We start from the raw sequence: 27,340 nt of genomic DNA, 5'->3' as shown, positions 1-27,340 counted from the left end.
GTGGTTAAATGCCCAGAACTGAGCATTGCTAAAGTCTAACATCTGTTCTTTGAGGAACAGCATAGAGAGGAAGGAGATTAAAAGAGCACATCTAAACCTGCTGATGTATTTAGAAAAGACCCAGGACATATCGAGAAAATGCAGCATTCAATATGGAAATGAGGATGAAGAAAGGTACATAGATAAAAATGTGAAACAGTAGATGTACTGGACCAGCAAAAGGGGATTTATATGATATGGGTGCTCTGAAGGAGCCGTAAGTGCCACAAAAGGCACATTTGTAATACAGTGTTTAAACACAGTTTCAGCAAAAATTTCCACTCCTTTGCTTTTAACGGAGATCCCAAGTTTTTGTTTTGGTTTTTTTTTTTTTTTTTTTTTTTTTTTTTTAAGTTACTGAGCAAAAACTTTAATTTTAGAGGACAAAAAATACTTGTTTTATTGACTTCCCCAAGATTGAATCCGGTGTTACCCTCCACTAAAATCTCCTGTAAAATCAATGGGCAAGGTGGCAGGACCTAGGGTTAGAACTAACGGTCGTGTCTTCTACACACGTTCTCACAGAAAGATTTCCCTGTTTTACTAAGATTTTTCACTGTGTTTAAAACTGTTGCCTGGTGTCGCAGCTAAACACCACGGCGCTTAGTCACACATTTCTTTTGCATCCAAAGACAGCAACCATCATCCCAAAAACACGAAAAGCATTTGGGCCATTCTACGTTCAGATCGGAGCTGTCAAAGTGCTTCCGGATTTAATCGCCAGGGGCTGAGATTTTAGCGCAGAAGAGCAGCAGGCACAATTAAACCTCCAGAGACGGACTTGTGGCCAAAAAAAAGAGAAAAAAACAAAAAAAGAAAAATCATCGGATTCGATAAAAACCCCAGACTACCTCCCCTTTCCGAAGAGCCCCAAACGCGCCCGGCTGCCAGGGCGTGTGCCGCAGGGCGCGGGGCCCCGCCCGGCCCGGCCGCTGAGTGGAGCGCGGCAGCGCTGCCGGCACCGCCTCTCGCCGGGGCCGGGCGGGTCCGCGGCGGCGGCTGCGTGCGCGGGAGGCGCGGCGGCAGCGGCGGCACCAGCGGCGGCACCAGCGGCGGCGGCAGCAGCAGCGGCGGGATGTTCAGCTGGCTGGGGAAGCAGGGCGGCGGGCGGGAGCGCGGCGGCGGCGCCGACGTGGTGCAGACGGTGACCGGAGGGCTGCGCGACCTCTACCTCCGCAAGCTGCTGCCGCTGGAGGAGCACTACCGCTTCCATGAATTCCACTCGCCCGCCCTGGAGGAGGCCGACTTCGAGAACAAGCCCATGGTGCTGCTGGTGGGGCAGTACAGCACCGGCAAGACCACCTTCATCCGGTAGGTGACCCCCGGCGTGCGCGGCCCTGCCCGGCCGGCGCCCCCGCCGCCCGCTCGGTCATCCTGGCTCGGCTCCTGCCCGGCACGGTGCTGCCTGCGGTAAATCCCTCCCACGCCCTGTGCGGGCAGCGCTGCCCCGCGGGTGCGAGCCGGGCCGGGCAGCGCCGCGCCCCTGACAGGCGGCGGGGCTGGAGCCGCGACCCTGCCGGCGAGCGGGGCTTGAGAGAGCCTCGGAGCTGTGCCGAGGGTGTGCCGCTCCCCGCCCTGGCACACGCTCTGTAGCTCGCCGCTTGCTTCCCGGTCAAGAATATTATCTCCATTTCATGTTCCTGCTGAGAAAGTGTAACCCCGTTGTCTACTTCCTCTTAGTTCTTGTAATCCCCAAATTGTTTCAAAGGAAAACCAAGGGCTTCGTGTTTAAACGGTATGACTGCATCGGCCATGGGGGATCACTTCACCTTACCTCCTCCCCTTTCTTTCCCGAAAGTGGCTTAATGCACAGATCAGATATCATCATAGAGGAGTAAGGTGACAAGAGTTTTGGGCAAAAAACCACGTGGTATCTGGAAAATCTTCCCTTCCATGTGTGTTCATTTTGATCAATTACATTGAAGAAGCAGTATCACTACTAAGGCACCTTAACATTGTTGTTCCTGTTTAGTATTTTCTGTCTTTCCTATATTCCTTATTTCTAAGTTTCTGGTAACTCATTTTTAGGAAGCTGAAGCATATCTTGGGTAAGCACAATGCTATCAATCTGTAAATATTTTGCATAAGTTTGTCCCTCTCACATGCCCCTTACAAATCAGTCTAATGATTTGCCCAACTCTGCAAGAGACACTGAGGGGTCACTTGGTTCACATTTTGACCTGCTTCTATCTGAATTTCATTGTAGTCTTTCTGTAAAATTTACACATATTTATCTTTCAATTCCAAGGATTACAGGCAGCCTTTCCATAACACTGTTTTCTTTTTGCAGTGCAAAATACCTACCTCCCTCTCCCCTGAAGATTGATGTTTACCTTTAATCACCTGAGAGCTTTTCAGATGTTTGCAGAACTAATCATGTGTGTGTCTTTTCAGATTTTACAGCTAGTTAATTGAAAGCTTGAAGTCAAACATGGTTTCTTTACTGATTATTACTGAACTCCCACAAATACATAAAGAGGTGTTGCTCAGAGGAATATTTTTAAAATAAAAATATGTCTGTAATTAAAAGAAAAGAAATTTAGTTTCACGATCTCCACAGACAGTCACAAGGTGATGAGTGGGGGGAGAGGGTTTTGATCTGGATTTTGCCAACGTTTCTCTAGGTACGTTAATTCATTTTCTTCTTTAAAATTACAGTCGCCTTGTTAGTCTGTATATATTTCCTGATAAGTGTTATTACTTGGCTTATAGACAAGGGATGGGGAGAGCACAGGTAATATAGAGGGAGGCAGAGTGGTCAGAGATATGTCCGTACCAGAACTTGTGCTGTCAGCAGCATTGTTCTGTTATTTGCAATTCATAGAAAACTCTGGGTCTCCCCTCCTGTAAGAGTCTGCCTTGGTTCAGAACACAGGTTCTGGATTTAGGGACATTCAGCTTTTCTGTCCTTTATAGCTGCCCATATTTGACTGAAGTACAAGTCAGTACTGTGCTTAGAAACATTAGTGTTCCTTGCAGTGCCTTAGGTGTATTTTTGCTACTGTTGCTTTGTGAGTAACTTATCACTTTAACAATAAAATGCTGAGCAAAAAGGTTGATTGATACTAATATACAGTCTGAATGAGAAAGGACCTATACTTTATTACAGCTCTTACCAGCTTTTTTAAGCATTTGTCGGTGCCAGATGAAGATGCCTAGACAATTTTGACAGAGACGAAGTTTTCAAAAATGGTTTCTCATGTGTTTTGTTAAAATACTTGACTTGATGCAAGATGTGGCTTCTACTGCGATGTGCCCTTCTTTTTATCCTCTTACCCCTTTCTGCTGTGCCCATTTTAGGAAGCTTGCAGAGCAGTTTAATCTTGTACAAGGTATTGGAGAAGACAGGCATTGACTACAGAGGCCAAATCTGTAGCAGAATATCTTCTATTGCTTCTAAAGGCTCTCACTGTGATCAGCATTGCTTACCTCAGTGTTTTCTATAGCATAGATAATAGTTGGCTAAATCAGCATTAAAAAATGCTCACTGAATATGGGCAGCAACTTAGACAATAGTGTCACAGTGACTGCTACTCAAAATCCAATTCTGAGGAGAAAAAGAAGGGCAAAAAAAGAGAAGTTCTTGTATGCTGTGTGCAAGACTTAGAAGATGATGTGGAAAAATATTATAGTGTCCAGGTCATCCAGAAATAAATTTATCCTCTGGTAGCCTGAATCTCCCATGGAAAAATGTCATACCCTCTCAAGATTATTATAATCCTGTATTTGTTCTAGATTTTTTTTCTTAGGATGAAATAACACTGTAGGGGACTTATTCCTCCAGACCTTTTAATAAGAAAACATTATTTTAAATTTTAAATAAATAATTAGAAACTGCCTTTTGTTCACATTTCTTGACTTCAGAGTCAGGAGGGCATATTAGGTCTACTTAAGTGTTTACTTTGATTGCGACGTTATCGTGAGAACTTCACATTTTCATACCTCTGACACATCCACATCCACCCAGTTCCTTCCACTAAGTCTTTATGGAAAACACTGATGTACCAGTGACTGAATGTCCCTAGGGATTAAGATATGGAAACAAACACTTCCAGGTTTCTAACAGCTCTTGTGTTTTTTCACTCAGTGCTGTTTATCCGCTTTGGCACTCGGAACAATGCAGTGAAACCAGTCAGTTTTGCTGTCTAAGGTGTAGTGTGGTGATAGTTTTATTCACTTATTTGACAGTGCTGACAATTCAGACAAATACATCCAAATCTTAATGCTTGTCCAGTTGTGTTTAATGAAGTGGGAGTATGGTGAGAGCCAATTGTTATCTTACATGTGAGCTGCTCGGCCTTGCAGTTTCTGTAGTTGTCTCAATTTCTTGTGCCTCTTTTAGAAAAAAAAGTGGGGTCAGGAGAGGAGAATTGTACTGTATGAAAAAGAGATAGGAGGTAGTCAATGCAAATAGGTAGCTTCTTTCATTCTGTTTTAGAAGTGTAGGAGACTGATTTTTTTTAAAGAACTTATCAACATGAGACAAACCAGAAGTAAATTCCTCAGATTGCCAAGCTGCGCTTTTACTTTGCTCACAGGTATTACTCAGAGGTTAAAAATTGTAAACTTCCTGCTATTTAACTCAGCCAGAGCTGACTTTTGTGAAAGCACACTTTTGTATGCATAATGTCTGGAGTCTGCAAGTGGTGTGTGATCACTTGTGCAGCTGCATCTATTTATTTGGGGGTGAAGTGGGAGGAAGGTCCCTTTTAATTTCTTTGGGTGAAGGCTGTAACTTTTTCACTATCTCTACATGAAAGCTTTGGATTATTTAGAGCAGAATTCTTACACTAAAGTAAACATCTAGTTTTGCTGTGTTAATAAAAACCCTGAATACTTGGTGCAGTATGTAGTATGGAGGTGAGCAGCCCTATAAAGGAGCCATAAGTTTATCTCCCAGTGCATCACAGGGTATCCCTGTTCAGTGCTGCTCTGTCCAGCTCACTTGCTTTTAAGCATTAGTGTGGCCTAGCTAATACATTTAGACTTCAGATGATAATTGGTATCTGCAACTGTGAGTAATCTTTTCTATCTCTGGGAACGTTGGAAGCTAGTTCCCCCTAGTCTGGCTATCCATCTTGCAGAGGAACCTAGATGAATGTTTATTGGCAAAGCTGAAAGGTTATAGCCCAGGTAAAAACAGAGAAGAATCAACAGGATGTCTGTTGTTTGATCTAGACTGTCTTTGGGGCATTGGCTATTTTTAAGCATTCTTCCTGTGAACCTTTTTGAACTTCTTCTCTGCTGAAAATTCCTGAGAAGAGCATGTAGTTGCAGATGCTGAAAATCCAGGTATTTTCCTGTGCTAATGAAGCATTTGGTACAGAAACATTGACAGCTTTTCAATGTACAGAAGACTGCTCTTAGCTTTTGTGTGGGTGGGTAAAACTGTTCTTTCTCACTGAGAAGAGTGATAGATTGTGTTGTGGCTTTGCCCACCCCACAGCTCCAGCCTCGGCCGAGCACCACACAGCCACTCACACCCTGCACAGTGGGATGGGGGGAGAATCAGGATGGTAAAACTGAGAAAACTCATGGCTTGAGATAAAGACAGTTCAGTAGGTACAGTAAAAGAATCACAGGCAAGGCAAAGCAAGGAATTCATTCACTACATTTCATGGGCAGGCAGATATTCAGGTATTCCCAGGAAAGCAGGGCTCTATCATACATAGCAGTGACTTGGGAAGAGAAAATGCTATCATTCCAAGTGTCTCCTTCTTCCCCTAGCTTTATATGGTAAGCACAATGCCATATGCTACAGGACATCCCTTGGATCAGCTGTCCCAGCTGTGTCCCCTCTTAACCCTTTGTTCACGGGATGGGGTGAGAAGCAGAAAAGGCCTTGATTCTTAAGGCCTTGAGTGTGAGTGCTGCTCAGCAGTAATGAAGATATCCCTGTATTGTCAACACTTTTCAGCACATATCCAGAACACAGCCACATAGTAGTTATTGTCCCAGCCAAACCCATCACAGTTGAGCACAGCCAGTGCTCAAGAGGAGGCTTATTTTAGTCTGTACTAATTCTTGATGTGCAATTGTGAGCCTATCTTAATGGAAAATACCTGTGATGCAAAGTGATTTCTGCGTCTGTTAATAGTTGTACCAGGCATTGTGACTGTTGGGTGGGGCTTGGTATTTGGAAGGAGGTCTTGCCTTCCTGGATTGTTATCACTATAAAAGTCTGTTTTTTAAAAGCTGCCTTTATGACATTAACTTGAGAGTATCAATGCAGTTCAGTAGCACTTTATTCTGGTTTAGTCATTTCAATAAAGTGCTAATCGGAATTTGCATTATCAAGTTCAGAGCAGCAGAAAGAGATGTTGGAAATCATGAACTCTTTAAAGCTGCTACAGATTCATGAACAGGCCATGAAATTACCTTTTTCGACACCTAAAAGTCTGTCACCACTGAATTTCCACAATCATGCCATAATTTATGAGCTTAGGATAGATGGCAATTATCCTGTTACCCTGGAGGTGTCTGCTGCTGCGTTTAGATCCCACCATGTAGTTTTCCTTGACCTGGGATGTGGGACTTCACTCCTGTGCATTTAATTCAATATATGTTCTTTACTGCTGCTCTTGGAGCATCTTCTGGTATATGTTGTCTGTCGCCTTATGAGTTGCTGCCTCTGTCAGTAGAAGCCCGGGAATGACAATTTGTATCTATAGAGGAGCTTATTTACAGAGCTCTCTCTTAGAGACTCTTTGTCTTTTAAAAGAAGGGAAATGAGGAAAAGCAGTGTTTGAAATAGAACATTTTATTGTGGCAAGTTAAAAACTTATTTTTAGAAGACGAAAGTATAATTGATCTTTCAAAATCAAAGCCATGGATAATGCCAAGCTGGAAATTTTTAGTGGCTCTTGTGAGTTAGCCTTGGCACCCTGTTTTAGAGAACTCTGGTGTGCAATGATGTTCTGTAAAGAGCTGGGAACACACTTGGGCATTTCATGTGTTCAGCTGTTTGCCAGAACACTTGAAAACCCTGGATTTCCATGAGGGCTTCAACTGGTGAGCAATTAAAGGAGTTTTGTCTTCATTTAATTCAGATAATTTAATGATTTAATTTGTACAGTGAGGGATCTGCTGCATTTTACAAACCTGTGTGGGCAGAGAGGTTTGAGTGTTGTTTCATTTGCTTTTGGAGAGGGATCAGTTTTATTTCCCTGTTACTGTGCATTAGGTACAGCTTATTCTAGAGATAAAATAGATTGTCATGTTCTGGCATGATTGTTCCTATGTTCCTCCTCTTATGTTCCTCCTTCCTCACAAGTTTTAGTATTGGTATTTTTTTAATTTCTTTTTTTGGAAGCAGAAAGCTACAGGAAATCTCATGTAAATAACTGTTCCATGCTCCCTGATCGTAGGCTGAGTGAATTGGAGCCAATTTGCTAAGGCTCGTGGAAAACAGTCTTTGAAATATGTAACGTATATTTAGTTTCTTAAATTCAGCTTCTGTGCACTGATCTATAAAGTTTGTGAATGCTTGGGTACTTTATTTGAAAACAGAGATTGATCAGCATGTATAGATACTATGTAAAATGTTTTTTGCAGCAAAAGCAAACAGTAAGTGCTCTCAAATCAGTATTGATTTAGGAAGCTATAGCAGAGTAGACATAGCACTGTTGGATTAAGTCCAGAATAAACCTTTATTAAAAGAGCAGCATTAATATAGATGCACTAAAGTGTAACTAGTGCTGTCGCTGCGTGCAGGACCACCACCTGTGACTTAAGAAAAATTCTCATGTAAATCCAGTTTTGATTATGTAAATAGTTAAAATATACTTGATTAAAATGGTGGTGTTTTGGGTTTTTTATAGGAACTGCAGGATGACATTGAAAACGTTTCGTTTTAGTCTGGAGCGCCAAGATGGTGCTGTTGTGCCTGTGGACAATAACACTCTTGCTGTAAAGTTAAGCAGAGCTGTCTGTGTCTCTGTGAAGGATGGCAGCTGTCATAGAGTGTGTGCTAGAGGGAGGTTTGCTCAAAGGACTTGGTGCTGCTTTTACTTCTTTGCACGTGCCATCCATGAAGGGATGCAGACAGGCATTTTATGTAAATAAATGCCCTGGTTCCATTAAGTTTTAATACTTAAATACACACTAAATTAATTTCAGACCTTGTTGTCTGGAAAGTCAAGGCCCTCTGAGTTTCTGCCGTATCTCCTGTCAGTGCACTACTCAAAGGGAAGTGCAGGATGGTTTCTGGTGGTAGAGCGCTGCCTGACTTGGTGCCTTTTGGAAGTACTTTAGTGTAGGCCTAAATTTCTGCAGATCTGACTTAGTTAACAATTAATTTTTGATGTGCAGGTCAAAAGAAAGAAAAAATTTCCTCTCTCCCAAAGAGATAAAATTTTATTGTCTCATAGTGGTTCTCTCTGCCTCTGACAGGATGAGTTAAAGTTCATGAGATCACACCAAGTTGATTAAAGGGTTGGATCTGTCAAACTGAATCTGCTCATTTGCAGCTGCAAACCATTCCCTTTTTGTACCAGCAGCACTGGTTTAGGCTTGGAAACACTCAGAAAAGCAGCCATGTGTTGTAGTGTAAGCTACAGCACTCAGATCTTTGGTAGGAAGCATCCACTTAAATCCCTGCAGTTTAGGGAGTGCTTTCCACAATATTTGTAAAGGGATTTACTTTATCCTTTTACCTAGATGTTGTGGAAAACTAAGTCAGTTCTTTTCCTCCTTCCCCAGTTAACAGAAATAATGAAATAAAGGAAAAATATCATCTTAATCTTATAGAATGTGCATATCCTTGGGAATTTTCAATCAAATTTGCTTTTGCCTTGGATCCCAATCATTCATTCTTTTGGAATATTTAAGTACAAATATAGCAATTGTGTATAAATACATTTATGTGTTATTTACCTCCAGGTACCTGCTTGAGCAAGACTTTCCAGGCATGAGGATTGGTCCAGAGCCTACCACAGATTCCTTTATTGCTGTAATGTATGGAGAAACAGAAGGAAATGTTCCTGGAAATGCCCTGGTTGTTGATCCTAAGAAGCCATTTCGGAAACTCGGCCGCTTTGGAAATGCTTTCCTGAACAGGTGAGATCACCTTGCTTTCTGTCTTCTGATGATTACATTTAAATTTTGGCACGTTCTGTTTTGAACAACATGGAATAAATATAGAAGTACAAGCAGGAATGGTGACAGTTCAGGTGAATTAAATGAAAAAAGGCAGTACTAGGTAGGGTGGCATTATGACAGAGATATTCAGTCATCTGAATAATAAATAGCTGTTAAAACCAGTTCACAGAAAACTGTAGAAATGATCCACTGGGTGACTTGTTTGTGACTCCAGATGGAACTCAGGATAAGTTTATGCAAAAATTCTACTCAATAAAACTGATAGGTTAGTACTATTTTTTAAAACTACCATTCAAAAAAAAAAAGAGAAACAATTATTTTCCCTTTGGTGCTATCTTGTTCCTTTCCACTGATCTTGTTCCTTTCCACTGATTTCACTGGAAATAGCTCTTGGTATAGCTATTTGAAATTATGAATTGCTAGGATATATAAAAAGAGATACAAGAAGGAAAAAATTTGAATGTGTCCAATGGATAAAATAAAAGATCAAGCTGTTAAGTGTTTAATATTAAACTGCCAGGGTGTTCAGCTAGTTCCATAGATCAGGGAGATAGTGTTAGTTTTTGCTGTGTATTTGTAAAAAGGGAAGAGTTGTTCAGGGACTGTGAACATTTTGATAGTAAACTTAAGTAGCATGCTGAATATTTTCAGTTGGAAGTTGGTTACTAATAACTGTATTCTTATTGTCTGAGCAATCACCTTGTTTTCTTCCTGTATTTGATGGTAGCTTGACATGGAGGCTTCACTTTGCAAGCCAATTAATCTAAATTGGTTCTTTTTAACAATACAATTTCCTGTTTGGCTGATAAATATTGGCATGCGTGTTAAAAGTTCATCATGTACAATTTTATCTGTTGCTGTGCTTATTCAAAGAAGAAAGTTTATAGCTGCTTACAGTTGGCTTGGCTATCGCTTTGCAGAGATAAGAATATGTGCTGTGGGAGACTGTAGTCAAGTCCCATTTTAAATAACAATTTAGAGATGATTGGTTAAATTCTGTCTTCCACATCACTATTCTGTTTCTCCCTTTCCTCACCATTGTGCTCTCTCTACAAAAAATTAATATGCTTATAATAAAAATTATATAAATTGTATTTTGCATAATATTTATTATTTGCACAGAACATTTAATAATGGTATGTGTTTGTTTGGATGAGTGGCGATGCAATTTTTTGCCTAAATCATCTAACTAGTTGTGTCAGATTCCAACTGTTATGCAAGCAAGATTATTGGCTAGCTAAAAAGATGTACTTTCAAAGTAACTGACCAAATTACTCCAGTTCTTTTGGTGACTGTGATATTGTTGTATTGAAGTGCTGTGGGCACCCTTATCTTCCCCAACAGTCACTCTTACTCGTTAGCTATTCAGCAGAGATCTGGGTGCTTATCTTTCTCTAGCATTTTTCAACACTTAGCAACTCCTTTCTCTTTATGACTTAGATAAAATTGTCTTAGGCTTCGGTATCTTTGAGTTCCTCCCAGTTACCTGTAATCATAGTACACATTTTACTTTGCCTTCTCTTATTTGCCATGCTGACAGTTCTTTTTATCCAATATTACATTTTTCATACCTGCCTCAATAGATTTCTCTCTACTTCCTTCCACACTGTGTCCCATTTTATTTTTTGAATAGTTTCCCAATCCTTAAGTTTTGTTTTATGGAGGAACTTAAGGCTATGAACACTTAGACTATGAAGTTGAGTATCTTTTTTATCCAAGTCTAACAATCCAAACTACAGGAAGCAGGGACTGAGGTAATGGAAAAAATGAAGCAAACAAGAACACGGTATCACAATCAAGGCTTGTACTTAGTAATTAGCTGCATTAATTTATTATGTTACCTTGTTTTTGTCTTTTTCCATGATCCCTTCTAATTGCCCCCTGTATCCCACTGATTATGGGAGGTGTTCCTCTATTAAACTCTTACTTATCCTGTATACTTTTAAGAAAAGTTGGGGAGGAAACCGAAGGGGGACAGGACCTAGTGTGTCCTTGGATGCTGGTGAGGGAAGAATACTGCATTATACAGTAATTTACATGCAGAAAACCTTGTAAATAAATTAGTGCTGCTGAGAAGAAATGCATGGTCATAGTCTATTTTAATATGTCATAAGAAATTACAGTCATTCATACAACTGGTTCTGTAACACTTTTTTAAAGAATCTCTCATTCAGGTGGATAGCATGTAGTTCTGTTTTTTGTGATGTAGCACTTACTTGACCTGTATGAAGTGGTATGTTAAGAAATAAGTCTCGATGTTGAAAAGAGATATTCAATATCCACTATCATTACAGTTGTCTAAAATATTAGTTTGAGGCAAGATTTTTACACCATCTTTCATCTTTATCTTATGGACATATTCTAAAAGCTAACAAGCAGTTAATTCTGAGCTCATGCTTCTATTTCCTATGTGTTTACCCATATGTTTACTTATCTCCTCCCATTGCCACTAGTGACTGCTGCAAAGAAGGCCGTGTCTGCATTTCTGAGGCCTGTAATTCTCTATTTTATCGCATGGTCTTTTCCAGCTGTCCCAGTTTGGGTGGTGCCTGAGTCAAGACACTGCTGTATTGTTCAGCTGGCATAACAGTGCCTTTCTTCCCATAAGATAGGTCTGGAAACATCTTGGTGATACTGAACAAACACTGGGCTTTCTAAGGTTGGATGAGAGTGATAAGAAAAAATCTACATGGAAAGTCAGTCTTCAAATATATATGAAAGCTACTTTATGCTGTAGTAATGTATGTATTTTTGTAATGGTTCACATGATTAAATGTGTTTTCTTTGTCACTTATGCACATCCATTATGCTTCCACATGTTTGCTTTGACACAGCACTGCCTTTAGGTTTTGGCAAGTTCAAATAATGTAATTTATGTTTACATACCCTCCGGTTCTTTCAGGCTTGGATGGCTGCTCTTTCCTTTTGCCCTTTTGGGTTTCAGGGTGAGGTGCAGGTGATGCTGCCATTTCTGTTTTATCCAAGAAGGCGCACTGTGTGCTTTTGTTGAAGGTTCATTGCTACAAGGTCTCTTTCAGAACAAGGTGAAGTGAGGTGTTAGGACTTCTTTTCTTCTCAATTTCCTTTGAATAATTTGCGTTATATAAAATATCATCTAGACTTTGATATAGTTTACATTTTGTATCTGATACTTGACTGGTTGAACTCTTCCTAACTCAGATCATCCAAGGCCTTAAAGGTCTTGTTTAACCTCAGCACAGCTACAGTTTCCTGTCTGTGATACCCTGTTTTTTGAGGCACTGTGCTTTGTGAAGCCATAGGTTGACATATGGCAGCCCCATCTTGGAGCCTGAAGCTGCAGCTTAACCCTGTGTGGGGCAGCCCTGCAGGAGGAGGCTGGGTTACTCTGTGTGCTCATTTGTATCTTCAACTGCTCCCTGATAAGAAGATTAAACTCTTAGGCAAATCTCTTAAAGGCAGGTTATGATGAAGGGCAGTGAAGTTCTTCAGTCATTAACTGTCACAGAAGCATCATTGTAGCTTGCGAGTAACGCACCAAGTGTTCTGCACAGCTCTGAGTCCTTGTCAATTATTTATTCTTCTGTAATACCACCATTGAATTTGCCTCTCGTTGCAGAGGCAGGAGGTTATTGTTTAGAGTATACTGTGTGTAATTTGAACTCCTGCTTCTGGCAGTGTGACAGTTTTGGCTGGGTTTGTAGGAGGAATACTGGTGTTTTTCACTGGTGCTCCAGCTGAGGAGAGTGGTGAGTTAGGGAGTAGAGATCACTCGAACACTGCTAAATCAGGCAAGAGGGAGATGTGGCAGGAACTGGACCTTAAACATATTGTCAGTATGGCTTTCTGCTTCCTCCCCTTTTTGGCCTTTGAGTCTGGGCATAAGCTGGAGTACATGAAGAATTTTCTCTTGTGTGTACTAATTTTGGTCCTAGCAAAATGTGTTTGATGCAGTCTTTTTGATGTTGCATTTTCAGCCCAAGTTGTCAGCGCTTGCAAAATTTGAAGTCTTATCAGCACTTAGATGTATGGTTTTACAATGTTTCCCTGTGGGGTTTTTTTGAAAAGCTCTCTTCATAATTTTTGTTAAACACGTATGCCTGCCAAACATAGCGGTTTGCCAGAATTCAGAAACTGTTTTGAGTCTCACTTGAGTCTTTCTAAAATCAGATATGTAATGGGGAGCTCTCAAGCAACAATCTGTATGTGAGCTAGAGGTATTGTTAATGGGTTTTTTCCCTGCTTTCCTGCAGGTTCATGTGTTCTCAGCTACCCAACGAGGTCCTGAAGAGCATCAGTATCATTGACAGCCCTGGCATTCTCTCTGGAGAGAAGCAGCGCATCAGCAGAGGTGAGTTGCAGAGCTTTATAGGCACCAAGCTCACTGAATGTTTTCTGCTCTACTGGACAAATCAGCATCCTAATCTCTGGGAAGCCTGTTTTAGTGGTACTGTATGTACTTTTGTATTGCAAGCCCATATTTTAAGGCTGGATGCAGCTTTGGAATTTTTTCTCTTGAGAGCTGGTGGGGGTTGGTATTTCTGTCATCCTGCTGCTATGGCTGCAAATGGCTACAGTTGCATGGTCTGTTGACTAATTAGTGCTTTATCACTCCCTAGAAATAATTTTAATTAATTAATTTAATAATAAAAATTGATAATTTTAATTGCTTTCCATGAAGTATTAATGACTCATACATACTGTTGAAGTTCATGAATGAAGAAATGTTTCATAATAGCTGTAGATTGGTTATGTCTGAAAAATTCAGGGGTGGAGCTATAAATAAGGTGGATTTTTGTGGGCACACCTGCTAGAGCAGCTTCTTAAGGTTGCTCAGTCATGCCATGATATAATACAGTCAAAAGAGGAAGTCAAATGGTAGACGGAGAAAGAGCAAATGAGAATATTTTTAATAATATGAAAATTCTGCAGAGAACTGAGCACTGTTTATCAAGCTGTTTTAAACATTAGCCTGTCTTGAGAAAGTATTTAAACAGAGCAGCGTAATGTAAACAACTTTCTTCCTTGCATTCTTCAGCTGCATTTAAGTGCCTGTTGCTTTTCTGTGGAGTTGTAAATGGTAGTGATGCAGGGTGTGGCTTATGCTGCCCTCTGTTTGCAGGCCTTTGCTTAAGAAATGGAAACTTGTGCTTCATGTCTCTGTCAGAGGAAATAATCAATTCTTTACCATACCACACCTGGAATTTTTTGAGGAAATCATGGTACAAGCGCAATATATGGCAGCTATGCAACAGTAGTTTTGTCTTTATAATAAATTGATAAAATAAGGGACTAACTTCTTAGGACTATAATCTAAATTATGCTTACCTAATAAACTGGTCACCCAGATGCTTCTGGATTCTTTATTCAGTGATGTTTTGTCCTCTTTATTACTCATAGTCATGGCATTCCTTTATGTGATGTGTTGGTGAAATAGTAGAGATGAACAGCATGAGAGCTCTACATCTCTGCAAGCAAAGACTTGAATGTTGTGAAACCAGAAATAAAACAAATACTGCATGTTGGCACTCATATTTTGGACAAAAGCTTGAGAGTACGACTAATGATCTTTAGTCCTGAAAAAAATCTTCTGATAAAATGTCCACAGAATATTTAGATTGCAGTTTACACAGTCTGATAAAATCAGTAATGGTCTGCTTTTCCATTGCGGATTCCAGCTCCATTTTTCCTCCTCAAGAGAAAACTGACCCCTTCTTTGCTTGTTAAATCAAGAGAAAATTATATATGGCAGCATCTGTTGCTACTTTCATAATAGTATGAAGGGAACATAGAAATGAGCAGAAAACTAGAGTATTACATTAATATACCACTGAAAAAGTGAACAATTGTGTAACCAAATTCAAGACCATTAGGTAATGCTGTGGAAGTCTCAGACTTCCGAGTGCAGGACAGAGTTGTGTTTCTCTCCAGGTTATGTTTCACTAGTAGTCCTGTTTTGACTGAAGAACCATGACTCTTCACTACCATCTAGAATTGCTCCTGGGATTTAACAAAACATGGCTCTTGTTCCCTTGTTGTTCAGAAACTCCTTGTCAGGATGGTATGTGCCTTATCAATTGTTACAGCCTAGCTGGCCTGCCCTTTGATATGATAGACTTCCACCTAATTTGACATAGTTCGGTGATTACCTCAAACTCTTACCTGTTTCACAGGCTTTAATTTGATTAATTTTTTTACATGTGATAAAGATTGTCTTGAATGTGTCCCTTGTCATAGTTCTCTTATCAAAGTGTCATTCTCCTGTATGCTGTCAGTTTTAATCATGTTTAAAGTGTCATTGTACCAAATATGAGGTTTTGGGAGTTGGCTTTAGAGCACTGTTCTCTCAGAGTCCCAGGCTTTGAGGGCAGGTTAAATAAAGGTTTCGTACACTTAGGCATCACCATACAAGGAGTTATTTACAAGTGCCTATGAATTTATTGCATGCACATACTCCATGCTATCATGATCAGAAATTCCTACACTCAACCTTGGCTGAAATTCTGCATAGTCAGATACATTTCCTGTAAATGGCTTTTGGGCTGCTTATGCAGTTTGCATATAGGTGGTTTTGTGGGCCACAGACTTGACTTGTCCTGTGATGCTGCAAATAGCAAGGTTAGTCTGACCGGCTTCTTGAAGGAGTCAGTCTGACTTAGACATATGTATGCTATAGGTCTAATTTAGCACATTTTGAAGTTTGAGTTGCTTTGATGACTTTCTAAATTTTTGTGTGTAAATGTAAGCAGGATTGTACAAGGTGTTTTCTGCTGCCCCTGAATGTGTCTGTCAGAGAGGGTTCTGCTTTCTAGAAGTTTACCTTCTGTCTAACATTGGTAAGCTACAGCTTTTCTTATTTAAAATGTTTGATGGAAGACTAACATTACAAGGCATCAGTGTAAGACCATGTCTCTGCTGTTGGTGTTTTTTTCCCATCTCACTAGCTACTGCTTAACTATTTACCTACAAACGAATGTAACATCTGTACAATATTAATATTTGACAGGTATCGCTAGGAGTAAATTGAAGCCTTCTGAGTCCAAGAGAGGACTCAAATAGTAGCTTTCATTTTAACATGCAGGTAAAAAGCAAAGGGACTAAATAAAATTTGAGGACATACACTATTTCCCAGCATGCTCTATTTTTAACTCTGGAAAGCATCCAGGATGAAGGAGCTGATTTCTTGAAGGGTCAAAAATATACACAGAGGGCAACATTTAAAGATGTCTCAAGACACACCTTTCCCGCTCCTGTTGTCGCCAGGAGGGTGTGCCAGAAGCTTCCTGCCTGTCAGTTCAGGGACAGTGTAAGTGGCTGGAGGAGAATGTGCAGATGTCTGCCAGCATTGTCCCCTGGGCAGACAGTGCCCGTCCCTGTGCTGCTTCTGCAGCATCACTGGTGATGTTCACGCCCCTGCAGACAGAAATGTCTGCATGGGCTGCAGGATTTGGAAAAATGAGTGTCTGGCAGGATGTAGGGAGGAGCCCCTTTAGGAAGGGAGGGGGTGTTTCGTTCATGACTGAGTGGTGTGAGGGCAAGTGTTTCAAAGAGTATGGGGAAAGAGTTCAGAGGAAAATGGATTTTGTTTTTTTTTTAAAAAGCAAAAGGCTCCCAGTGCATACTTAGCTGTTCCTTACTCATACTAGATGAGTCACATCCATGCCGAACCCAGAGCCTCATCGCCAGTGGTGACTCTGCGGATTAGATGTGTCACTTCTGAGTAAGGAGTTCCTGAATACTGTTTGTTGTGTGGATTAGGTACCAGCTGAACCTGTAAAAGCATTTAGACAGGTGCTATGAATAGGCTTTCCTTTAGAATGTGATAAAGCTTGTTTCAGGTGATGAGGAAGGTCACTGCTTGTGTTCTGTAACCTGTCATGTCCTCAAAGCCATCAGCAATGTACTCACATTACTTGTAAATTGTACTTTTTAGTGTGCTGTGGCGAAAATAACAGCAAGTGTTGCAAGGTAAGGAGAGATCATTTTCCTTCCTAATTCAGATAAGCAGTGCTAATAAAGTGACCAATATTGCAGTGATGAAGAGAGATTGTGATTAGACCCCCACAGCCCTATTTAGCTTTGGTGCTGTGCTGGAACCAGACTCCTGGAAAGAGGCAAATGTGGGTGTGGGACAGAAAAAAGGGCAGTGATAAAAACAGAAGGCGTTAATAGTGAGACTGGTCCAAGGAAATGCAGGATACAGTTGTCATGACCTCACTGCCCAAATATACTGTCCTCTTGACTAATAAATCTCCTTTTTGCCCCCAGGCAGAAGCTGTTACCCTCTTGTTCTCTATCCCCAGCCCTACATTCTCCAAAACTCACTTTTCTGAATGGTAAGAGTGTAACAACGTGTTCTTCCTTCAGGCTACGACTTCTGCCAAGTCCTCCAGTGGTTTGCTGAGAGGGTTGACCGAATCATCCTGCTTTTTGATGCCCACAAGCTGGATATATCTGATGAGTTTTCAGAGGCCATTAAGTCATTCCGGGGCCAGGATGACAAGATCCGAGTGGTGCTTAACAAGGCTGACCAAGTGGACACCCAGCAGCTGATGAGGGTCTATGGTGCTCTCATGTGGTCCCTGGGGAAGGTGATCGACACGCCAGAGGTGCTGCGGGTCTACATTGGCTCCTTCTGGGCCCATCCTCTCCGAAACACAGACAACCGGAGACTCTTTGAAGCCGAGGCACAGGATCTTTTCAAGGACATCCAGAGTCTCCCACAGAAGGCTGCTGTGAGGAAACTCAATGATCTCATTAAAAGGGCAAGACTTGCAAAGGTAAGAAGAGAAGAAAACAGAATTGAATGAGCCTTCTCTGCTGCTCCCAGTGTGTCCTTTCTCAACCTTGCCAATTTTTCTCTTGCTATAAAATATGTCTTTTTAGCACAGTTTTTAATCTGGGATTGAATTGTCACTTTTTCAAGGAAAAGATAGTCACTTGAGAAGAAAGCTATTGGTAGAAGACAGGATCTCTAATTTCCTGTGCAGTTATCAAACCAAATGCATTTTCCTTGAAATATATTTTAATGTGAACTGCTAATCAGAAATGAAGAGGACTTGAAAATCCGTCAGTATATGAATAGTTGTTTGGGGATGTGTACCACTTCCTGTGTTGGCTTATTTAAATTTCTGAATAGGATGATAGACTTTCAGGAGTTTTTGATGGGGTTATTTTTGGGGGTTGGAGGGGGGAATGAGGGAGGGCTGTTGGTTTGGGGGTGTTCTGCAGCCTAAGCTTTAGGGCACCCTGTAGAAGTTGCTGCTTTGAAAATTCCATTTAAAATCACAATGATGTTGTGTTAAAAGTTGCTCTGATCCCAGACCAACCTCAGATCCAGTCTGTTTTGTAAATGTTGGCAGCATTTTGTTTTCATTTGTTATAATCATTTTGGCATTTAAGGAGGGTCAGTTGAGTAATTTTTAGATATTTCTATGAAATGTAAAATAAAAATTTATAAAGGTAAACACAGTACACAGTGGTCTTAGGGATATGTTAGACAGTCCCGGAAGGGGAATAAACTGTTTATGTGCAGGAAAGCAGCAGTGTAATCCAGTGGCATTTTTCTGCCTTTCAAACTGCTCTCAAAGTATTGACAGTCAAAAGTAGCTTTTTACAGTGTTGAGTGTGGGGTTTCTTTTACCTTATTTCTGTGCTACCCTCTTCTTAATGTTTTCTAAAGCATTTACAGTAAATTGAAACAAAAGCAAACTCTTAACAGGCTGTCAGATTTAGGCATTAGACTTTTTTTTTTTTTCTTCCCTAAGTCCTGTGACTCACTATCCCGTTTTGGAGATGGGGACTGTTCTTATCTACAAGAAACACATGTGCATACTGGCAGACCTTAGGCCACTTAGAATACACATGTGAAACTGTTGGTGCTTATGAATTATAAGCATATTTTTCTGAGTTTGATAGAAATATTCTTTTAGACATAAGATGCATAAAATTGCTCACAATTATTTGTAAACTCTCTTAAAAATACCCTTACTGAATACATTCTGTAGTTCTGGAGAAATACTTACATCTGTGCTCTTAGAAAATTTCATGGTTTTATGCTTCTTTATGCTGAAGTTTTTTTCTCCTCTATAGAAATGTACATTTATTTGCCATTAAAATGCATACGCTTTTTTTGGATATAAGGAAGTGTTGTGAGAAATTTGTGAACTTAAGATGTGCAAATAAAAACTGGCTACATAATTTTTCTTTTAAAAGCAAATTTTTTTTTCTGTTTCTTCCTAAACAAGTAAGGAAATGAATGGGCAATTGCCATGTGCAGATTGTGTAAGGTTTGTGTGAAATGTTACAATACACACATTCTGTCATGGTTTGGTAGGTATTAAGTATTACACTTACACAACACTGAAGCAATCACTTGTTTTACTGATGCTTTTTAATGGTAATTTGTCTTCCCCCAGTCTCCAAAATTTCACCTGTTTATTGCTCAACAGTTTGATAGACATACATAATTTTTAACACTTTTTTTTTTTTCTGTGTGTGTGAAAATTATAACTTACTTCTGATTTGTGGACAGCTACATTCTTTTAAAATGAGCAAGGACCAGATGTAAAGACATCCTGTAGTGGGGCCATTTGGCTGCTGTGGTCCTGCAGCGGTCAGAGCTTAGGGCAGCATTACTTCTAAAAGAAGGCTTTGCCCTGCTGCCTTCCCTCTTGTGTGCAAAATGAGTATCGATGTCCACACAATGAGCTGGATAGGTGAGCTCACCTCAGTTAGGAATTGCAATCACTGTTTCTGTTCTGTAGCTGGTCACTTGTTCTGTGGCCAAGCAGATCCTTTTAGTGGGGAAACGTGGTGGGAGAAGAGATGAATGGTTCAGAATAGAGGCATAAGGAAGGTGGGCAGGATGGATATTTTGATGGCAATGCAAGAATCAATGTGTTTAAAGACATCCTAGATTAGTGTCTTTCCTTGTAAGCTGGAAAGGCTCTGCTTCTCTCCCTAGGGCTTCACAAGGCAGCCATGGCATGCTGCTCCTGTTGGAACTGGCTGCTCTGTCATCTGCATAGGCGGCTGCATAAATACAGACTATAGGTACTCACTTTTCTGTCAGTAAATAGGTAGGAATGCAACATCACTCCAAATAGATAGCTCTGCCACTTAGCATACTTGGATTGCTGGAGGAGTTATCCCATTGATACCCACAATGGCTGGCTGCTGTGGCAAATGAGCTACAGATCATACAGATGGACCAGTGTGGCTGGAGCTCTGTGTCAGGACGTGGGGTTTGTGGTCTTGCCTTTTCTCTTGCTGTTGGTACTCGTAGAGTGCTGTACCAAGCTTCTTAAAAGAGCAAGTGTGCATCTGTATTTCCTTGAAATGTGTTTCCTTTCTCTCTGCCCCTCAAAGGAATGCTGAAAGCAGCAAAAGCTAATAATAACTAACAGGCAGCTAACTGTTCATGTAAACATGAAGTTCCAGAAACAGTAGTTGATAACATCTTTCCTTAGGGAAACATATTTCTGTTTCTTTTTATCACCTAGGTGAGGAAACCTACTGCTAAGTGTTGGTAAACAGTAGTTTTGATTTTGGTTTTGCTTATTTTTAGGTTCATGCTTATATCATCAGCTATCTGAAAAAAGAGATGCCCTCTGTATTTGGGAAAGAGAATAAGAAGAAGGAACTGATCAACAAGTTGCCCGAGATCTACATTCAGCTGCAAAGGGAATACCATATTTCAGCAGGGGACTTCCCTGAAGTCAAGAAAATGCAGGTAAGATGGTAGATTACCATTCCACTGAAATAACTCTTAACTTTGTAGCAGGATTGGCAAAATTGAAAAGGTAGAACAGAGTATCTCCGTGTCACAGCTGAGGGTGTAGAGCAGTTGAAATGACAGTCATTTGACTGATATGACATTAGAGTGACTTGGAAATGCTACAGACCAGAAAAAGAATGGTAACTTGCTTAGTGTGCATTCACTGATACAGGACTACATAAAGACTATGAAAATAAGGAATAAAAAAATCTGACCTACTCTCCTTTTAGTCAGTACTTGGTCTCTCCTGGCCAGAAGTAACAAAGACTTTGTGCAAATAAAATGGCAGTGAATACTCACAGCTTAAGGGGCTTCTTTTGAATCCTAAATGTGGTTATATTTATCATTTTTGTGATAGTATCAAATATTTGTGTAGGTGAAGATATCATTAGTCATTAGCTCATTTTCACTCTACTCTGTTCCTGTTCTTACTGGTACTGTTTCCCAGTGACTAATAAAGGCAATGTGTTACTTGAAAAGTCCAGCTTAAAACCTCTTGCTTCTGAAAACAGTCTTTGGCTTTTTTCTTGTCTATGAAGGAGAGAGAGAGAAGTTCTAGGTTTACGCTCACAACTTATTTTTAAATACCTTTTGTCTCTTCCTCTTTTGGGTTTTCTGCAGTCTTTCACGCAATTTTCTGTCACTTTCTTGCCTATTTATTTCTGTTCTCTGATTCGAGATGAGTTGGAAAATATCCCAGGGAAAAACAGCTAGTGTCATGTTAGTAGTGATTTCAAGCATCAATTGGCATTTTTTTGCATCTCAGATCATAGGCTTATTAAATGGCATTTGAATTAGAGGATAATTCAGCTTGAAAGCTGAAGAACAAGAGATCCGGGGCCTGCAGTTTGCTCTGACCATGGACTAGTCATGAGTGTGATGGAGGATGTTTTCCAGACGTGTCATTCTGACAGCACACGTGGTACACTTGCACAGCTATCATCAGGAGTGATGATTGGCTGATTATCTATACAAAGGCACACATTTCTTTCATAAACTAAAGTATTTAACCTAGGAATCAGCTACTGGCATGAGATAGCAAATCACTGATGAAACATAAGATGCATTTTAGCTAAGTTTTCACAGGCAGGATTGGTGGAGGCATTTCGTGAGTTAGGCTTTGAAAGGGGATCCTGTGGCAAAAGTTGACTCTTTCTTCCCTTGCTGCTTTTGCTTGTGATGCAGAGTGAGAGAATGAGAGATCTGAATATTGAAACAAAATTTGAATGAAACTCTTTCAGACTTACAGTACATGTCAGTTAAGCCTCAGCAGCAGATGGCAGCAAATATTACAGGATACTGTGATACAAATATCACAGTCACTTCTGCAATGAGGAGCAAAACTGTGAGAAAGCAAAATTGTGTGAAAACAAAGTTGTGCCAAAACCAATAGCAAATTGATCTTTGTTTCCTGGTATTTGTTCCACTACATACATTTATTCTGATCATGTGCTGTCAATCAGGTGATTGTGTATAAATGTCACCTGAACAGAGTTGCTGTTTGACTGTTTTTACCCTGTGTTCCAGGTTTCTTGGGTTCATGTCATGATCATTTTGATATGTATAGGAGCAGCTTCTTGAGGGGATAGATGGGATTTGTTAAAGCAATTTAACATCATTTTACGGAAGGTGGGAGGTGGTTTTATCCACTGCACTTTGAAATTTGTATTGTAAATGAAATTTAATAAATAAACTCATACACTGTTGCAAAGTTGTCTTAGTGTGTATGATGAAATATATTGGTACATGTGTTTTGTTTCACCATCAAGAGGAGTTTCAGCTATAGAACCAGCTTCAAAAAATACTTATTTTAATTGAATTATCACTTGACTATTTTAATTTTAAGCCCATTCTTTAAACTTTTCAATGCATTGGAATGGTTTTTAACTACTGTCACTGTATCATTCACAGGAGCAGTTGGAGAATTGTGATTTCACTAAGTTTCATTCTTTGAAACCAAAGCTAATTGAAACTGTGGATAACATGCTGGCCAACAAAATTGCCTCCCTGATGAACCTAATCAGACAGGAAGAGAGCAACATGCCCACAGAGATGGTACACGGTGGAGCGTTCGATGGCACCATGGCCGGACCTTTTGGCCATGGATATGGGGAAGGTGCTAAGGAAGGAGCTGATGAAGAGGAGTGGGTTGTTGCCAAAGATAAACCTGCCTACGATGAGATTTTCTACACTCTGTCACCAATCAATGGCAAAATATCCGGGATTAGTGCAAAGAAGGAGATGGTGACTTCTAAACTACCCAATAGCGTCTTGGGGAAGATCTGGAAACTTGCGGACTGTGATGGCGATGGGATGTTGGATGATGAAGAGTTTGCATTAGCAAAACATCTCATCAAGATTAAACTGGATGGATATGAACTGCCTGGCACACTACCTTCCCACCTGGTGCCACCATCTCACAGGAAACCTTTCCAGACAGCAGAATGAACAATACAAGGAAAAGAGCGAGGATTTTGAAATTCCAACAGGAAATGCGTTGAAAATACCAAAATTTGAAGTTAAGCTTAGATCATTAAACCTCACAGCACATTTCACACAAGCTACTGCAGTTATAAGCATGGCAGCAGGGAAACATTCGTGTTGCTGTCCCTGCTGACCCTCACTCAGACATGCTTATCACAAGTGCCTTATAATAGCTCTGTCATAAGGTGAAAATGTTTTTGTAGTCCTGTGTCCATGTCTTGCTGCCTTCACAACCATAAAGCAGAAAAGATCATGCATAAAATTTGCTGACCTTCACCAAACCTAAATACTTATCAACCCTGTATCCAAACTATCCTAAATAGCACACTGAAGCTCAAAATGTTAAATTCACCTGCATATGCAAAGAATATTTAGATGCTAAAAATGTACTTAAGCCATTAAGTGAATGTAAGCATCTCTATAGTCTAAGAAAAGGCTGATATAAAAGGAAATCCTTTTCTTTCTTTTTATTGTGTAATTGGAATTAGAAAAAGATAGAATAATAATGAGAAGAGTCTTGTAAGTGCTCAAAATGTGAGCAAACCTGTTTTAAAACTTCAGATTCTATCTAGAACTGCAAAAAAAGTAATTTTTTTTCGATCTGTCATTGTGTCTTGTCTGAAGACCAGCTTCTTCAGTTTTACACAGCACTATATAGTCAGTATTATCAATAGAAGAACAGAGATCTCCTTTGTTCCTTGTATTTAGAGTTTTTTTTGCAGTTTAAGCTTAGCTTCTGTGCAGACTATGAATTTCTGAATGGTTCAAAGTGACAGCAGAATGGTTTCTTAAGCTGAAAAAACCATGTTTGCATTGAAATTAAGCCTCACTTTCTGTTCAGAAAAGATGTATTGCTCAAATTCAGCCTTCTCAAAGCATATCAAATTGTCTCGGAATATTTTCATTGGTATTTAATTTCTATTTACAGCTAATTATACAGTTATGTCTGTGTATTTTTTAATATATAATATATTTAAGGGAAATTTTAAACTCTTTTGCCAACACGTAGCTGACAACCACAAAAAGAGTTTCAATTCTCATGGCAGCAGATTTGAAGGATGGGGAGGCTAACAGAAACTGTTACATTGACTGTAATAAGTGTAACTCATCCCTCCAAATATTACTTCCTTATTGAAAACAATCCATGAAAGGAATGGATGTTTAATACATTTATTTTCCAACAACACACAATCAAAGTTGAACATACTGTCTGCTTACAACTGATTTTTATCAGTACCTTAAAAGAAGGCAAGTCTTTGGCCCTGTGAACTTGAGTCTTTCAGGGAGGGCCAGTTCTTTCCTAAAATCAAATTTGGCAGCCAGTTCTGGTATATGTGTATGAGCAGGAATTGATTTGTATTCCATTTGTAATAGGAAAGATCCTACACATCAAAGGTACTGTAGTTTTGAGCACTTTCTTGTGAAGTCTCAATAAGTGGCAGCACCAATGCCTTCTGAGACAGAGCAAGCCAAAAAGTGCTTTAACATCCTTGTAGTTGGGGTGAGGAGGAAATAGTTTGGATATTGTCTCCCAGTTAAGGTTTTAGTCACACTTCCATGTTCAGTTTTGTGGGTGATCTAAGAAAAGCCTCAGCTTCTTTTTTCAAATCATGTATTTGTAGGTTGTCGGGTTTAATACTTCACATCTTTCTGGACCTCTCATCTTTCTGTATCTCTTATATTCTGAGGTGCAATTTCCATTAACTGTGTCAGGGCACTTGCAGGGGAAAACAATGATGCTATTTTAAGTAATGGCAGAATGCCACCTTTACCTCGCGAGGTTTCTGGGCCTGTATCAAGGATGTCCTGGCATAGCTGAATTGTTCTGAGGACTTGATTTTTTTGGGGTGTTTTGTTGTTTGGTTTTTTTTTTTAATTCTTAGGTGTTTTTCCTATCATTCAAGCATACTGACTTTATTTCTGTTAGACCTAAATTAGGAGCCAAATTAACCTTAGTGCATCTCTGTGCACTTCAGTAGAGCTGTGAAACTTGACGCTGAGTCTACCTGTGTGACTGTACATCTGCAGAGTAACTATTTTCTATGTAATTTATTTTTGATTGAAAAAAAAAAGTAGTCTATAGACATTGCTGGTGTTGAAAAAGAAAAAGGCTGCAGAAGTAGTAAGGTGTGTTTGTTTGTGGGTAGTGTCTGCAGTCATTACCACTTCATACACTACTGACCAATTCAGTACTAGTGACTAGTTTAATCAGGACACTCACCAGGAGAAAGAATGCAAGCTTGTGTATTGTGAGTCTTGGAGTGTAGGCAAAACTGAGAGGATCTGGGAAGCTGCTGATTTTCCCACTCTGCCTTACCCTGCTTTGCAGCAGCACAGAGCTGCAGCAGGGGACTCCTGCTTGAGTTCCCACCACATGCAGCTTCCAGGGGTGATGCTCCAGATATATTGGAGCCATGTGATCCCATGCCATTTGAAATATCCTCCTTCAGTGAGAAGAGCAGGGTAGTTTCAGTGGTTTTATTCTATTTTTCTAGTTTTGTTGGTCGTAAAATGGAGAACACAGCCTTTTCCTTGATCTCTGTGACAATATGCTAGCTCAATCTTAGGGCAGACAAATTGAAATACATCCTTTTGATAAGTTAAAAAATTTTGCCTAGATGGGGTTGTAGTATTTTGCTTTGTGTTCCTGTAGAATTTGGAAGATGAATGCATGAAGCATATATAGGAGTAGAGGTGGATTTTCTCTGGCTGTCTGGAGAAATAGGAGTGTTTCGTGGTTGGCATCCATAGCTACATAAGTCTATTTCTAGGTATGTAGTACCTAGGTACCACTTAAATCTAGGTGTGTGGTACAGTGAACTTAGATGATAGGAATAAAATACATTTCATGGGAACTTTAAACAGCAGTTTCTTGCACAACTAAACTGATGGAGTAGCTTGCTGTTGCTCAGGGGAGGGGTTTTCTTCTCACTGCATTCTCACAGGTCCATGGGCCTCCCCCATTTCCCTTGCTCAGGCTGTCTGCAAGCCTGTTCAGTTAAACCAGCCACACACAAGCGTTTGGGTAATGTTCTGTGGAGTTAGTGAATCCGTGTGTTAGAAGCATGGGAAGTCAGCAGGATTGCCTTCTCTCAGGATAGTATGCTCTAAGTAGTTATTTTAACAGCAGTGTGAGGTAATCTCTCGTGTTCAGTTTGTTGCTAATGTCTACTGAAGAAAGGTGAAGATGTTGAGTTGGTTAGATATTTTATGCCTAGGATTTTAATAACGTTTTCTGCAAGATCATTCAAAGCTGTCTGTAATTCATCCTGTGAAATCTGTGCCCACTGATGTAGCCCACTTTCTTAAACTAAAAGAGAAACTGCTGCTTTTACCTTTTCTCCAACTATTCCACAACACAGTATCAATTTACATTAATTTTTAAATCAGGATGAGGTCCCTTTTGTTAATTAGGTGTGGTGTGGATTTGTGTGGAACCTGGTCTCAAAGCAGCAGGTATGTGGTCCCTGGCTTTCAATGTTGTTTATTGCCAGCACTTGAAATGCACCCTCTTTTTCTTTCCATCACTTTTTTCCCTTCACAATGTGTACTCATTTTAGTGGCTCTTTAAATTGTTGGATATCAAGCAGAGTTTGAAGTGTATGGTTTGATGGATATGTGTAACTTAGCACTGAGGAATGATCATGAACTTCATTTTCTATTTCACATGCTCACGTTTTCTAATATTTTTGTTAAACACTGTTTTCACTTAAAAGGCACTCTGATTTTTGAGGAAAGGCTTGATCTGTGCAGTGTGCTTCAGTTTGTCCAATTAGGCAAACAAAGTTGTAAGTTCATTATTGTTGCACTTTTATTACACAGTAAATTCTTTGCAGATACTGTAATATATTTTAATATGCTTTGTAATCATTTTTAGAAAGCGGTGATAAAAATTGCTGATTTAATAAACTAATATTGAACTACCTGAGGTTCTGGTTTGTATGCTTCTTTCTGGAAGAT

General features: G+C 40.0%; 1 protein-coding gene across 1 annotated transcript; it reads left to right on the top strand.

The window, feature by feature from the left end:
- Positions 1-1,085: 1,085 nt before the first annotated feature.
- On the top strand, positions 1,086-27,308 carry EHD4 (EH domain containing 4). The gene is made up of 6 exons (XM_059474334.1): positions 1,086-1,350; positions 8,920-9,096; positions 13,371-13,468; positions 17,485-17,897; positions 20,687-20,851; positions 22,808-27,308. The coding sequence occupies exons 1-6, from the start codon at positions 1,115-1,117 to the stop codon at positions 23,342-23,344; spliced, it is 1,626 nt and encodes a 541-aa protein (XP_059330317.1). The 5' UTR covers positions 1,086-1,114; the 3' UTR covers positions 23,345-27,308.
- Positions 27,309-27,340: the final 32 nt, after the last annotated feature.

Source organism: Ammospiza nelsoni, chromosome 6 (assembly GCF_027579445.1).
Source record: "Ammospiza nelsoni isolate bAmmNel1 chromosome 6, bAmmNel1.pri, whole genome shotgun sequence".
In the NCBI taxonomy this organism is placed as follows: domain Eukaryota; kingdom Metazoa; phylum Chordata; class Aves; order Passeriformes; family Passerellidae; genus Ammospiza; species Ammospiza nelsoni.
This window is presented reverse-complemented; position numbering and strand designations above follow the sequence as displayed.

Excerpts from the sequence above, each read along its gene's own strand:
- EHD4 (XM_059474334.1), top strand. The coding sequence starts at position 1,115 with ATGTTCAGCTGGCTGGGGAAGCAGGGCGGCGGGCGGGAGCGCGGCGGC. Across the intron at positions 9,097-13,370 it reads GGAAATGCTTTCCTGAACAG|GTTCATGTGTTCTCAGCTAC; the intron begins GTGAGATCACCT and ends GCTTTCCTGCAG. Across the intron at positions 13,469-17,484 it reads GAAGCAGCGCATCAGCAGAG|GCTACGACTTCTGCCAAGTC; the intron begins GTGAGTTGCAGA and ends TTCTTCCTTCAG.